The sequence below is a fragment of the Pteropus medius genome, unplaced genomic scaffold (genome assembly GCF_902729225.1).
Source record: "Pteropus medius unplaced genomic scaffold, Ma_sr-lr_union100, whole genome shotgun sequence".
Lineage (NCBI taxonomy): Eukaryota > Metazoa > Chordata > Mammalia > Chiroptera > Pteropodidae > Pteropus > Pteropus medius.
This window is the reverse complement of record NW_024354875.1, coordinates 23,592,376-23,607,663: the sequence shown is the minus strand read 5'-3', so window position 1 is coordinate 23,607,663 and position 15,288 is coordinate 23,592,376. Positions and strand designations below refer to the sequence as shown.

At 38.3% G+C, this 15,288-nt stretch overlaps 1 protein-coding gene across 3 annotated transcripts in view; it reads left to right on the top strand.

Annotated features, from left to right (window-relative positions):
* The first annotated feature begins 984 nt into the window (after positions 1–984).
* RBMS1 (RNA binding motif single stranded interacting protein 1) overlaps positions 985–15,288 on the top strand; it is a 196,586-nt gene continuing 182,282 nt past the window's right edge. The window contains exon 1 of one of the 3 annotated variants that reach the window (XM_039855656.1): positions 985–1,466. In XM_039855656.1, the coding sequence (XP_039711590.1) occupies positions 1,392–1,466 (75 nt within the window). In that variant the 5' untranslated portion in view covers positions 985–1,391. The remainder of the gene's footprint in view (positions 1,467–15,288) is intronic. The other 2 variants (XM_039855657.1, XM_039855658.1) reach the window with 2 other exon arrangements.

The window sequence follows — 15,288 nt, the reverse complement described above, 5'->3', positions numbered from 1 at the left end:
ATAAAAGTCTTCTACAGGCAGCTTCAAGGACCAATTAACTCCATTAAATTATATCTAGTTATGTAGCGAACTGAACCACTGCTGTCTGGGGCTGTCTAGTGCTGTGACAATTAGGAGATGGAGAGAGGCAGAGAGAGAGAGAGAGAGATTGATTTTATATGTCACTGAAGCACACTGCAACAATATGCCAGCGTGACTTTCAAAATGGCCTTAAAATATTCCAAACTCAGGGAGTTTCCTCGCTCCTGAGTGGGAGTTGACAGACTGTCTGGCAGCATTAGGAAAAGGCAGAGAAAAGCTGATGTCTACATTGTGTCCTCTAATAATAACATTCTGCCTCAGCGGCATCTCCCCTTTAAGGATCCCTCTATTTGTTGTGAGGGGTGTGTGTATTTGTGTGTGTGTGTGTGTGTGTGTGTGCGCGCGTACACGCGCGCGAGCTTTGCCTCCCCTTGTGTAGAGGGCATAATTTCACCTCTCGCATCTAGGAAAACCAAACTGAAGGACACTAACCCTCCCAAGGTCACCTAGGAAATCAGTGTGGTGGCCCGGAGGGTGGAGGGGAACCCAGGTGTCCCGACTCCAGCTTTGTGGTTGGGCACTAAATCATTTTTCTTCCCTTGTGAAAAAAAAACCACTGGGAGGGGGGAAGTGAGAGATTAATCAGATTTCCTCCTCTTTCTCCTACCTCTCCTCCCCCTTACGGAGATGTAAACTCATGAGCAAAGGAGGAGTCCACTCTGCAGTTCTTAAGCTGAGTCCTCCAAATCTCCCCCACCCCCAACTCCAACACAAAGCGATCGGGGCTCCCAGGGTTTCTGCGCCTCCAACCGCCAGCCTGGGGAGGAGGGAGGAGCTTAAAACTTCAGTTTCTCACTCTTAGTGGGTATCTAAGTGCGTGCACCTGCCTCCTGCCTCTGCCTGCCTCTTTCTTCTCTCACGGCTCGCAAGTTTTGCAGCCTTTCTTCCTCCCGGCAATCCGGCGCACCCACCCCAGATGCCGCCTGGCACCGATCGCAGCTGCCGCCGCCGCCGCCGCCGCACTTTCCACTTGTATTGATCACCTCCTATACCCGTTCAGCCTGCTCGCCGGAGCGGAGCGGAGCGGCCAGCGCGCCAGCCTTTGGCAGCCCCGGAGCAGTCGGTCTCCGGGAAGCAACTCCTTGGGAGCGCCCTGTTCGGGGTGCCCTCTGCGCTCTGCAGTCTCTTTCTCTTTGCCTGAGAGGAGAAGGAGGAGGAGGAGGAGGAGGAGGAGGAGGACGTCTTGTCCCGGCTGGGAGGTGGAGCAGCGGCAGCCGCCGCCGCCGCCGGAAAGGGAGAGGCAGGAGAAATCGAGACTTGGAAACCCCAAAGTGCCCGCGACCCTGCACCGCAGGCTCCCTTCCAGCTTCATGGGCAAAGTGTGGAAACAGCAGATGTACCCTCAGTACGCCACCTACTACTACCCCCAGTATCTTCAAGCGAAGGTAAAAGGGTGCCAAGGGTGAGGGCGCCGGGGACGCGCGCGGCACCGGCCCGGGGAGGGGCGTGCGGTGGGCCCCCGCTGCCCCCGGCGGAGTTGATGGAAGGTTGCTAACTATAGCGCTGGCCTGGGCAGAGCCGGGTGGCGCGCGGGGCGGCGGCTGCCGGGGGAGCGTAGTGCGGGGATCGGGTTACAGAAAGCCGCGGGGGGAGAGACTAGACAGGAAAGAGCCGCCAGCCCCTTCCTGGTCTGGGAGGTGGGGAGGGTCGCGGGGCCGAGCGGCGCCCCTCGCGGAGCCCCTCGCCGCGCGCTGGCTGCTCGATCGCCGACGCCTGGGGCCCGCGGCAGGACCCGCTGGCGGCGGGGCTTTTCGACCCCTTCTCCTCGGCCTCGCCTTGCGAGCAGAAACTCTCGGCTTCCCTCGGAGTGGCGCGGAGCCTCCCGCCCCCCGGGGGACGCCCCTCAGCCTCCACGCGCGCGACGTCTGGGGCTTGAGTGGGGGACGGGACGCTTTACTCCCCGCCTCCGGCCCCGCGCGCCCGCCTCTCGCCTTGATCTTTGTGCGGTGTGGCACTTCACCTGGTTACTGATTTCTACTTTTACGCTGGTGTTTTGGGTAGAAAAGTGGCCAAAGTTCACTCAGCGTTCATTGATGTCCGTTTTTAATCATCCTTGTAGCTTTTGCGACGGAAGGACAATGGGCAGATTTCAGTGCAGAGGAGGAAGCGACTTTGTATTTAGTTTAGAAAAATACTACCTTATATATTTACCACGGATCAATATCCAATGGCGCTTTTTCAAAAGTGGCCTTGGCAGACTCTTGGGTAACACAGAGGATGACGTGTAGCCCTACAAATTGCGACTGGCTTTCTAGGGACCCTGGGTACTTGGTTAGTGGGCTTATATTATTTTTACGAGAATTTGATGCCTCCTAGACTCATTTAAAAAAATATATAGAGTCCATGAAGAGAGGGTTTCACTACTTTGGAAGCTTCTTCCACAGTTTGGGAAGGGGGAAGTTGGCTGCGCCAGCGTTCTTCAGCAATTAGCATCTCCTATCACGACTCTAGGTGGATGCCCTTCTAGATCACAAAAGAATCAAGTATGGATGCAGTGCCTGAACTTTCTTTCGGAGGTTGTAATCATGCCCTGGTTGCTGGGAGCGGGCACCTCTGGCCTGGTGCAAAGAATCTCTGATTCATCCTTGATAAGCTTTTCTTACAGTGTGTGTGGTCCATGTTACGCACAGCATAGCTCTGTATTTGTCCAAGTAAAAAGGACTCTTGTCGGCATAGAGACCAGAAATTTCCTAGCACTCAAGGGCCTCATTTTCACTCCCTCCAATTCATATTTTACTTTGGGTCGCTAGAAAGCAGCAAGATGGTAGCAGCAAGGATACCCATTATTCATTTCTGTGTGGTCTCCATAAATTTGTTTTCAGGGACTGGAGGGTGGTGCATGTTTTGTTTTTTTGTTTTTGTTTTCTGCAAGCTACATTGTAAATATAAGTTGTTCCAAGAAATTTTGAGGCATAATCAGTAATCAGTGTACTACCTTTTAGATGTCATATATGTTTAATGCACTTGTTTAAATTATGCAGCATTGGGTGGCTGAAGACAGCCTATTTAACACTTAACTATATGAATAATAAATATATACACTCAGGTGTAGAAGAAAAAAGGCCATGTTCCTACAAGCACATTCACCTTAGTAATTTTTATGTACCATTAGTAAGTTAGAAACCAAGTACGTGGCGTTTAATACAGCTAATGCAATGCCATTTGGCTCTTTTTGCCCCGTAAATAATTGAAGAGAGAGACAAACGGCAAGAGCCTGCTCTAGTAATTAGGGTCGGATCCCAGAAAGCTTTAGGGCCCATTTTCTGAAAGTGTTCTTCCTGCATAAAGCATTTAATATTGATTTGTGTTACAGTAAATGACATTCTCAAAACATATCTTGCTTTTTCTACTATGAAATCTGAAATCCTATTACTCTGAATCCCTTTGTTTCCGGAGAAGGACACACATACTCACTTGACCTATATAACGTGGTATTAAAGTTTGATAATTAAATCTAAATTCCCTATTGTAAAGTATCTTGATTATCTCAGTAAGAGGCATCTCCTAAAATATAAAGTGACTAGATGTAGATTTTCGATAAGCACAGTTCAAAACATGTAGCCCTTTTCTAATTTTCCCTTAAATATCTGTTGGTAACATGGTAGTGTGAGTCATTTAAGAAAGAGACTTCATTTGATTTATGGTTAGTTTAAAAGCAAGCGTTGCTTAATCTACCTACATAGTTAATAAACTCAGAATCTGTTGTCTACAGTGATGATCCTTGCCTGTGTGTGCGTGTTTTAACCTCCCTGAAGAATGGGATAGAAAACATCACTCTGTTTAAAGTACAGTGATGTGTTTGCTAGTCAGAGTTCTTTTGAAACTTCTGTTTGGAGGTTATATCAAAAACTGAGGAATGACACGGTTATTTACAAAGTGTTATTTGACTTAAACTTGTGATCAAGAGAGGATGTGATTGTTTTAAACTGAGGAAGAATAAATGGATGGGATTTCTTTTCATCAAAAGGAATAGATACCAATTAACATGGCACTTGAAAATGAGTTTTGTTCCCATACTTTTAAAAGTTAGCAAATGTCAAATTATTCTTTTATTAATCATCAAATCAGAGTCTGTTTGGAAAATTTATTTAGAATTTTCCCCATGAAAAACAGTTACTTCTACATTTTATTACCAATAACAAAAAAATCTACGGAGCTGTATTACAGTGTGTGACCATATTGGTATGCTTTGTGCTTTGACAGGAAGAGAAAATTATTAGAAAAAGGAATACAGCTGCATCAAGTAAATTTGAGGATGCTGTGGGAGGGCACGACATGAGTAGAAATGAAGGAGATTGTGGAATTTTCATAAGACCTCAGTGTAGAGCAACATAGATTTCAAGTAACCTGATGTTACACGTTTTTCGGGGTTTTTGTATTTCTGTCAGGATGGTCTTATCACAGCAGATTCTCTTTATCACATTCAAAGATGTAGTTTGATATAGCTTCATACATATGAGCACATATTGTTCTAAAGGATTTTCTGACTTATATAAAATGACTCATGCTATAGTATGAAAAATTAAATATGGTGTCCGCTTTGAAGCTACACAGAACTATTCCGATAATTTAACGTATTTTATTCTAAAGATTTGTATTACACATTTTCAAACAATGGCTGCATTAATTTCACTTATAGTAAAGCCAACCCTTGAATTATGGTCTGTTTATTTCAAAGATACTACAACTTACCAGTGCATGTGTGCAGATATTTTATGAGAATCGAAAATATTCTTTGTCTTTTGAAGAAAGGGAAGTACAAAATGTTCTTTACATGGTTTGCTAATATTTTGTACCAATTAAAAGCAATTTGACGCATTTGTGATCTTTATTCGCAGTTACCAAAATATGTTTCTGTAAAATATCGTATTGAAAAAGCTTGACTTTTAAGTTTTTATGTATACAACAGTATTGTTTTCTATACTAAAGAAATGTTTGTTTCTAAAACAAAGTCGATTTGAAAGCCATTTTTGTGTAAGTGTATGCCAAAGAACATATCTGAACCGAGCTTCAAAAGCTGGAAAATAAGGAGTATAGTTTTGGATTCTATTAATAAAGCCTACTAGAACAAAACAGTTTTTCTGAATTGAATTTTTGGGTGCATTAATATTTTGTGAATTCCTTAACTTTTACTTAGTTGTAGCTAAATGAATATTACATCAATCTGTTTCTACAGGAATTAGCGGTCATGATTTGATATATAGAACGACTGAGCATTTTAAGGTGGATTGGAGGTACAGAGACATGATATATTAAGACTTGGGGTGCTTTGCGTCTTAAGAAGTAACCACATTTATGAGTTGAATAAAGTTTGCTTAAGTGTATCTATAAAGTAATGCAATATTTTACAGGATGAATACACCTATTTCCTTAGGTGAGTGGGTTATTGTGGCTATCTGGAAGTGATGTTGGAAGACTCAAGGTCATGGGAATGTTACTGTAGCACTTCTCCCCTCTGAGAGCTATTTCTTTTGAATTTCCCATAATACATATTTTTTTTTTATATGTTGGGAGCCAAATCTTAAGTTACTAGAAGGGAACAGGAAAAGATAAGTGAAGAGAAGTCAGAAAGTATTAAATCATTTAGTATCAGCATAACTAGATATACTTTACGTGTTTGGCAATCTTGGCTTTGAATTTAAATTCAGATATGGGCAATTTCCATGTAATACACTTTTAAGAAATAAAAATTTTAAATTTGTCTGATTTATTGCTCAGACTTTGTATTTTGCTTAATGGTTTATTAGAACTTTAAAATTACTCCAGTTTACTTAAATAAGTACTGAAATTTTAAGTTAGGGGTGTTTTAGCTAAAGACAAAGGGATTCTTTTTCCTTTTCTTTTTGCTGAGAAAGAAGTTGCCAGAAAAGAAAATTCTTTTATCTCCATATCTGCATAACCAGTAAAAATCATGTGAGGAAGTTCTAGAATGGAAGGTTAAGTGCTTAGTAAAAATGATATGGACACTTAAATATCGTTCATTCTTTCTAAAGATGAGGAATTTCTTGTCTAGTCTGTTTTATATTGGATGCTCAGTTCACAGAAGTTTATTTTCCCCAAGCATGGTCTTGCTATCTCACTGTTAGTCTCTCTTCAGAGGATATCAACACTCTCCTGGTTTCTTGCTTGATTCCCAGAATACTAGGTGCTAAATAAATGCTTGTAAATGACTATTATTATTCAGAATAAGTACCCGCAAAATTTTTTTAGACCAGAAAAAAAATCAGAGATCAAAATCTACAACTATAATCAGACTAATTTTCTAATGAAATCTCAATATAGTTTGATTTGTATTTTGATTTATTTTATTCTTGTAAGAAAATATTTCAGATGTTTTGTGAATTGAGTAAGATCCCTAAGATGAATGACATATCAACCGGTCAATGATTAATTTATGGAATCAAAAGTGCCTTTTTGTGCAATCTTTATTAAAAAATATGGAGCCAGAAAAAAAAATCTCATAGTGTATATTAAGAGGGGAATGTGACATGTGATGAATTGGTAACTCAGCCTGTCTTTGCCTCCTATTACTGCCCTTCACCAACACAATACAGACTTTTTCCTGCTTAATTTTCAAGAAAATTCCCCTTTATTACCAAGGTATTTCAGGCTTAGTAAAAACATTTAATGGATAATAACTAAGATATAAATTATCATTGAGGTGTTCAGAATTCCAGTTCTCTCTCAGTTACTGACTGTTGCATAACTCTAAACATGGCATTCAGCCATCTAGCTTTTTATCCCATTCATTGGGATGTATTATAGGAATAAGCAGGAACATGTCAAGTTGCTCTTAAGTGGAAATGCTTTAGTCAATGTAGCTAACATAGCTTATTTTAAAGAAAAATCTTTAATGATAAGTCATTGATTTAAATGCAGTGCCATAATATTTGGCATAAAATTAAACTAGTATTCAAAATTGAACATTGGGCTTGGGGATTTTATGTGGAATGAATTTAAATGTTCTGTTTTCTCTGCTGTTCATCGTAATGAATAAATAGTAAGACCAGGTGGAACTGGGCTGTGCCTCAGGAGGCGCAGCACTTGGGCGATACAGACATTTACCACTAGCAGTTCGGTTAGATGATACACAAAAAATGTCTTCTCAGAACCGCATGTGCGAACACACGTGCAAATTTGAGCGGACACACAAATTTGATAACAGAAATAAACATTTCTTAATCAGGTTGATATGAGGGGAAAAGTGTAAAGAGAATGATGACAGCTAAGCCAAGAACAAATTGAACGCGTATCCCCTATAATTGAATTTCTTATTTTTGCGTAGTGCCTCTAGTCTCCTTAACATAATTATATGAATATTTTAATTTTTCAAACAAGCACTGGAAAATTAGCATTTCAAAATTGATGATGATGATGATGATGATGATGATGATGATGATGAGAGAGGAGAAGAAATAGAGAAATAAAAAGGAGAGGGAAAAAAATCAAAATCCTAGACATCCCAGGGGAGAAAATGTATAACTGAACATTGTCCTCCATACATTGTCTTTTCCCTAATTCTTAAATGGATACATTTGTCATTTTAGAAGATGAAGAATAGTCTTCTGGATGATGAATATGAAAACCTAGATTATGAAAAAGAGATTAGATGCTAATAAGAGCAGTTAACTTGCTTGTAAATCGGTTACTGCGAACACACAATTCAATGTCCGATGGATGATTTCCTATGTTGGCTGTAACATCTGTATTCTGGAGTTGTTTACTTTTAAGCTGGTAGCTTGTTGGAAAATTTCTGAGGTTCATGGAGAACTAAAATACTAACTAATCGATTGTATTACCCGAGTGACCCCAGGGCACCATTCTCTGCACTTGATATTGGGGAAGGTTAGGAATTGTAATATCTGTTCCCTGGCTCACCAGCACTTCACCAGCTACCAGGGAAGACAGAATAGAAACAATACAAGAAATAAGCAAAGAACATTTACAGGATAGTTCATCCAGCAAGGCAGCACAAGGGTCTGAGTGACAGAGAAGGCGCTAAGATCTATATATGGGATTAAAAACAGTGCCATGCATTTTGTGATAAAAAAGTGAAGTGTTAATAAGAGCTGCAATAAACCTGAGAACTTTAAAAAGAAGTTGGGCTTTAGGTTAATCAATGAAAATTTCTTGAATTGATAATCAGTATTGTTTTGTATTTCTTCTCTTTACAATCCTCTTATGAGTACTTAGAATTTAAAGCATAATATTTTTTGATACTTTATGTTAACTCCTTCCCCTCAGATTTTCATATTCAGTTACCCTATTTTACATTATTATTTTTCGAGTTTTATGCTTATAAATATGCATAGGCAACCTATTAGGGTTGTGTCAGGCTGAGAATATAATCCTTAAATGATGACATAATGGTTATGCAGCAATGTTACTTTTATGGTTTTAAACCGCTTGAAATGATATTTATTTCTCCTGATTCATTTGCCTGGCTCATGGTAAAGGGGAAAAAATAAGTTTGGAGTCTTGTTGTGATACTAATTAGATCATTATGTGTCTGCAATCTACACGTTGATACTGTGTCTAATGTGAGTTGGCATTTTATCAGAAAACAACACTTTTTTTATTATTCCTGATCTTTTGTGGACATAGCTATTTATTCTCTTTATTTGGTCACTATCTAGCTTTACTTCTTTTAAAATCATCTGTTATTCATCTCTACAAAGGAGCTCAGTCCTCCAGGAGTCATATTATCCTGTCCTCTCTTCAGCTTCAGTGTAGGATACCGAACCCAGCCCTCTGGCTGCTCATTGAACAACATGGTGCTGTTTGACTGCTGGGTCCCAGATAAAAAGCGGCTTCGGGGAAATGTTTTGTGTAACAAAATTAGATCATTTTGTAGATAGCAAAAAAAAAAAAAAAAAAATCTTTTTTACTGATCTTGAAAAATGCATCATCTTTCCAGCTCTGCAGGTGTGGGCCCGTTTTACATGATATTAGTTGTTTTTTTATATATAAGTTGAAAATTTTAATAATTAGAGTGGGCAGAATTGGATGGTTATCTCATGGAATCCTGTGTTTTTAACTTGATTTTCTTGTGAGGAGAGAAAGCAAAGTTGCCAAAATGAATTTTACATGATAAATTTACATTTATATGTAAGCTTTTTAAATGACACTATACTATTTTTCCTATTTAACGCTTTCTAAACATGGTGATTTTGAAAGTTATTAATTGGGGGTATATTTCTACTACTGGAGAACCTCTAAACCCTTTCTTACCTGCAAAATAACAGTGAGGTATTTTCACAGTTTATATAATAGAGTCTCATAAAATATTTGATTCTAACGAAAGTAAATTTTATTAGAAATTTATGATACTGTCAGCTTTACTTTTGTCTTCCAAACAGCAATTTGAATTCATCACCAAACATGCTTTTGACAAATACAGACATTCATAAAAAGAAAAATTATAGTTTTTATTTTCAGGTTATTAATGAAATACTCCCAAGGTCCTCTGTGCCTCCCACAAAGCACAGTTTTGATTAATTTCATTGTTCTAAAAATGGAAGTCTTAAAAAAAAGTTTCCTAACCTCAGCCTCTTCGTAGGTTTCATTCAACTTTGATAACTTGCATAGTTTTATTAAACAATAACAACAACACAGAAAGAATTGGCTGTTAGAGAAACTACTATAGCTAAAATTCTAAAGCTGGGCAGATGGTATCTTTCCGGGGCTCCTCTGTGTGTTTGCTTAATCATTGGGCATACTTTACCCAGTGAGTTGTGTTTTCAACAGGTTTTGTTCTAAAAAATTCACTCGTTATTTCGAACTTGAAACTCATTTCCTGTATTTCATGTCTAAGGGCTGCAAGTGGGAGTAAGTAGGGATGGAGTCCATAGGTTTGGGCAGTCTCAGTGTGTATTCTCTTTCTCTTCTTTTCCCTCACTTCCTTCTTCTCTCTTCTCCATTCCTGCCCTCACCTTTTCTTCCTGCACACCAGGAGCAGTGCCACTTTGGACTTAACTTCTACAGGTGTGTGTGCGAATGGTGAGTCTACCAGGGTGATGATTGTCACATATAAGCTACTCTCATTGCATTTGCCCAAATCAGGGACAAAGTGTGCCTGACTTAATTTGGCTGAAGAAACTTTACTACCTCTCCATGCTACAGAGTATGATTAAGAATTTGCTAACTACAGTTGCCTCTTTGAATTGGGTTTTCTTTGTGATTCCTTATCCAATTTTGTATGGAAATTTAAAATAAAATTTTATTTGGTAATGTACAAGCGTGTTATAGAAGTGCAGACATGATGTAATATTTTGAACAAAAGAGAACATAATTAGCATAATAGAAAATGTTTTGATGATAAATGTATACTCTAATGAGATTGGAATGTAAATATGACATAGTGAAATGGTAAGATACTTAGGTTTTTTTCTTGACCCATACTAAAATTTAAAATCACTCATAACCTTTTTTTTGTTTCTTGACTATTTCACAAAACTATTTTTTATCTAAACATAATCACAAAAGTATTGTGTTTTTTAATTTGCAGAAGTCTAAGAAAGATGTGTTTCTTACTTGGTAATAGTTCTTCAGATTTTAATTTTAATACCAGAAATCTAAAATCTTGATTTCTATTGCTTTTTTTAAAAGACCAGCTTATGTCTTAATATATAAATAGTATTTAAAATGATAGTGGGTGAAATCTGGTGTTCTTTTCTACCCCTCTGTCTCTATCACAAAATTCAAATTCATGTTTCAGCAGTACAGGATGTTCTTCAGTGCACATCCTTTGAGCCTTCGAAATTTGATTTGACTGTGTGGTCTGACGATAGCATGTTCAGATAAGTACATTGTGATAGTAATCTGTGTGTCTGGGCCCTAATGAACATCTGCTTTCTAGGGCGCCACAGCAGCACCTTTCTTTGTTTCCTCTTCCTTTTGCCTTTTTGATTTAAATCTTGTTAAACCTGGCAAGTGGGGTTGTTTTTCAATATGCAAATACGCCTATCTCCCTTTTGGGGAGTGGGAGAAAGCCAGATATTTTAAATATGAATGCACTGGGAATTTAAAAGGAGCCTGCAGGAAGCAAGCATTAGTTCTACTATTGACAACTCAGACTTATTGTACTAAAATCATCTAGTTAAGATCATATAGTTGGAACTATTTGGCCAATTTAATTAAATTCATCAAACACTGAGCAGTTGCTGGAAGGTGCAAATATGTAAATAAGACATGATTTGGGTCATCATGGAGCACAATGGGATAATTTTATTTAGTTATTTATTGAAAATTTTTATTGAGGCAGAATACATGCAGGTAAGGCGCGCAAATTTTAAATAGATCAGTATATAATAGCCACACAGGTCACTCTATAACATTTCCAATACCCAGAAAGCACCCTCATTCCCCTTCCCAGGTTGTACTCCCCAAAGGGAACCACTAGTCATACTTCTATTTTCGTAGATTGGTTTCTCCTGTTCTACTTCCTAAAAATAAAATCTATGATATGTATCCTTTTGTGTCTGGCATCTTTAGTGTTATTGTTTTGGTTAGATTCCTCCATGTTGTATGTGTAGCAGATGTTGGCTCTTTTTTTAATGCTATGTAATATTCTATCACAGAATATACCACAATTTATTTATCTGCTTTACTCTTAATGGGCATTTGGATTATTTCAATTTGGGGCTATTATGAGTTTCTATAATTGGTACAATCATTCTTTTATGCCATTTGATGAACATATGCACTCACTCGTAAGAGAGGAGATGGTAAGTCATAGGATATGTATTTGTTCAGCTTTGGCAGATACTACCAGATATTAACTAGGCAAAGCATGAGAAATGTAATTGCTCTACATGTCGCTAATACTTGGTATTGTCAGTCTTTTTAATTTTAGCCCTTCTGATGGATAGTATCTTGTTATGATTTTAATTTGTATTCCTGATAATTAATAATGTTGAGCACTTTTTCATGTTTGTGGGCCATTTGGCTACCTGTTGTGAAGTTTCTTGCTCATTTAAAAAAGATAACAGCTTTGTTGACTGTAATTCACATAACATACAACTTAACCTTTTGTTCACTTTTTATATTGGAGTTTTCTTTTTATTGGTTTATAGGTTTTTAAAATATAGTCTGGATACAAATTCTTCATCAGATACATGAATCAGAATATCTCTCCCAATTTTCAGTTTTTCATCTTACTGTCTGATTAATGCCTTAATAAACAGAGTTCTTAATTGTAATGAAATCCAATTTACTCATCTTTTATAATTATTGCTTTTTGTGTCTGTTTAAGAAATCTTTTCTTACTTTTAAGGTCATGAAGATACATTCCTATATTTTCTTCCAGAAGTTGTATTTTACCTTTCACATTTAGGTCTGCTATCCATTTCTAATTAATTTTTGTGTTTGGTATAGATAGGGTCAAGATTTGTTTTTTTCCCCCATCTGAATACCTAATTGATCCAGCACCATTTATTGAAAAGACATTTTGCATTTTCTCCTTTGAATTTCAATGTCACCTTTGTTGTAAATCAGGTGACCACATTTATGTCTTTCTTTTTCTGGACTTTTTGTTTTGTTCCATATATATCCTTGTGTCAATACTACATGGTCTGAATTATTATAGCAATATAGTAAGTGCATGTTCTTCAAAGTGGTCTGAACTATTCTAACCTTTGCATTTCTTTGTAAATCTTAGAATCAGTTTGTCAATTTCTGTAAAAAATGAATCTGATAGGATTATTGTTGGAATAGTAGTAAATCTATACATCATTTTTGGGAGAATTGATATTCAGACTTGTAAGTATATCTTATTTATGTATGAATTCACCACTTTTAAGTAATTCATAAAAAAACACAGAGGAAAATTATTATTGTTTTAAGTGATCGTTTCCTAAATTCATCCAATGATTTTTTCAAGATCTGTGCTATGATAGTTGGCATATGCTCTGTTAAGAAAATAATTCTTTTGAACAGGGAGAGAGAATATTTATTATCAGAGATCAAAATGAATTTTGAAAAGTAGTTTGCTAAATGAAACTTACCTTGTAAGAATAGATGACATTCTTTTGGCTTTTTTGAATGCATCTGAAAATATGACCGATTCTCCTTTATACTCTTTATTCTCCTTTTGAGGCTTTGTTTATTCGATGTTGCGACATCTCATCACCCTGTCTTATATATTTATAAGCATAATAATAAGTTGAAAATTAGTTGTGTTTGGAGAATTTCCTGACATCCCTTGTGATTTTTCAGTACGCTCTGGATATTGTGAAAACACAGATTGGGAACGCTGCTTAGATACGGATTTCTAAGCAATAGAACATGCTGCTCTATGGGCTGCAGCTCCTTGAAACACTTCCTTAGATGTTCTAAAAGTGTGTATGTGTGTGTGTGTGTGTGTGTGTGTGTGTGTGGCGGTATGTATGTATTTCGTGTTTTAAGATTTTTAAGCTTTGATTATTGCTGTATTCAGCCAGCCAAAAACAACTGCATAGAACTTTCAAAGCTTATTAGTTCTGGCTAGGTTAGCTTAGGTTGAGTAGGAGGTTGAATAGACGACTTCTGAAGTTCTTTTCAACTCTAAATTTTATGATTCTGGGAGTTTATAACATCCAAGAATCACAGAATCACAGAACCGGAAGGAACTTTAAGATAGTCTAGTCCAAGCTATTCATTTTACAGATGAGGAAAGCTACCCAAAGTGAAGAGATGGAAGTAGAACTCCAGAGAGGCAGAGAGTAGGGGAGAGAGTGGCAGGAGGGCCAGAGATGGGGAGAGTGGAAGCCTGACCTCACATGACTGGTCAGTACAGTGACCTGAAGAGGAAGGAAGGAGAAGGGAGGCCACACACAGCTTTAGCAGTCATTTCAGGAAATTTACCACAGTGGTTGGACTGGGGTGTGAATGAGCCAGAGTCACCAGCTGGTGTCTGATTAGCACTCTGAGTAGTGGTCACTCTGAGGTCACCCCAGTAGGTAGGGCTGGCCAAATTTCTGCCTTTCCTTCCACTAACATGGCTGCTTCTCCTGGTTTACCAGAACCGTGTCAGAGCTGTTTCTGCTTTGTTCTCATGTTTCTAACTTTGCAGATTAGCTGAGTAGCCCATGGCTGAGCCCTGCTCATCCTCCATGGCTTCTGGCCTATTCATATCCTCGTTCTGCTTCTGGATCCTTCCTTTATCACATTCCTAAGGGTCTTTGTTTTACAGCCCTGGGTCTGGGGCCAAAACCCTCTCACTATTTCAGCGTGCTTGGAGCTTTCCCACATTGGCAAGATAGACTCCGGACTACTTCATTCTTGCTAATTTTCATTATCCCACCATCACTACCGGCTGTAACCTGTTTGGTCACCAAAAACAACACCAGAATAAAGCAAATAAATAAACCACTCAAATCCAGAGATGCTCTATTCAAATACCACTTTTAATCTACGGCCATGCTACCCTGAACAAGCCCGATCCTGTCTGATCTTGGAAGCTAAGCAGAGTCAGGTAGTACTTGGATGGGAGACCACATAGGAAGACCTGGTGCTGTAGGCATAAAAATTAAAAAAATAAGGGATTGTAAGCTGACAAGGTCCTTGCAATCTGTGAGGTTAACCAAGGGTTGCCTCGCAAAAAAAAATAAATAAAAAAAATAACTCTTTTATTTGTTAAAGCCACCCCTTGCTCGCCACTCTGATAGGAACCATCTTCTTCCTAATGCCAGATACTCCACACCAATCTCTGGTATCTCGTTTCTTCTTGAGACACTTGAACACAGTTGATAGCCTTTGACACATCACGCGATCATGCTTCAGGACCTCTGTTTTAGTCAGTTGTGTGGAGAACCTCGGAAAGAAAAACGCACAGTAAGTGGCATCAACAAGCCCATGTGTCACTTGGATACAGCTTTTCCTTCATGCAGCTTGGATCATATGCTCATTAAGTACATTAGCTGAAAATATCATGCCTGGCTATATGCTATGAATTAGGGAAATCAAATACAGGAGAAATTGGGATATATCAGGCAAATAAAAGAGAATGATTTTTCCACAGTTTATGAAGAGATTCACCAGTGAAAATGCTTTCTTAGTTAATTTACATGCTTCAGAGATTATTACAGGTCACTAAGCCTTTGACAGAAAGTATAATTTAAAGTTAAGCCATTAGGAACCATGACCTATTAAAGATTAATTACATATTAAGAAAAGTAGTTTGTGAAATAATTTCTTAAGTCAGTTGGAAAGGATGATTTTGTTGTTATA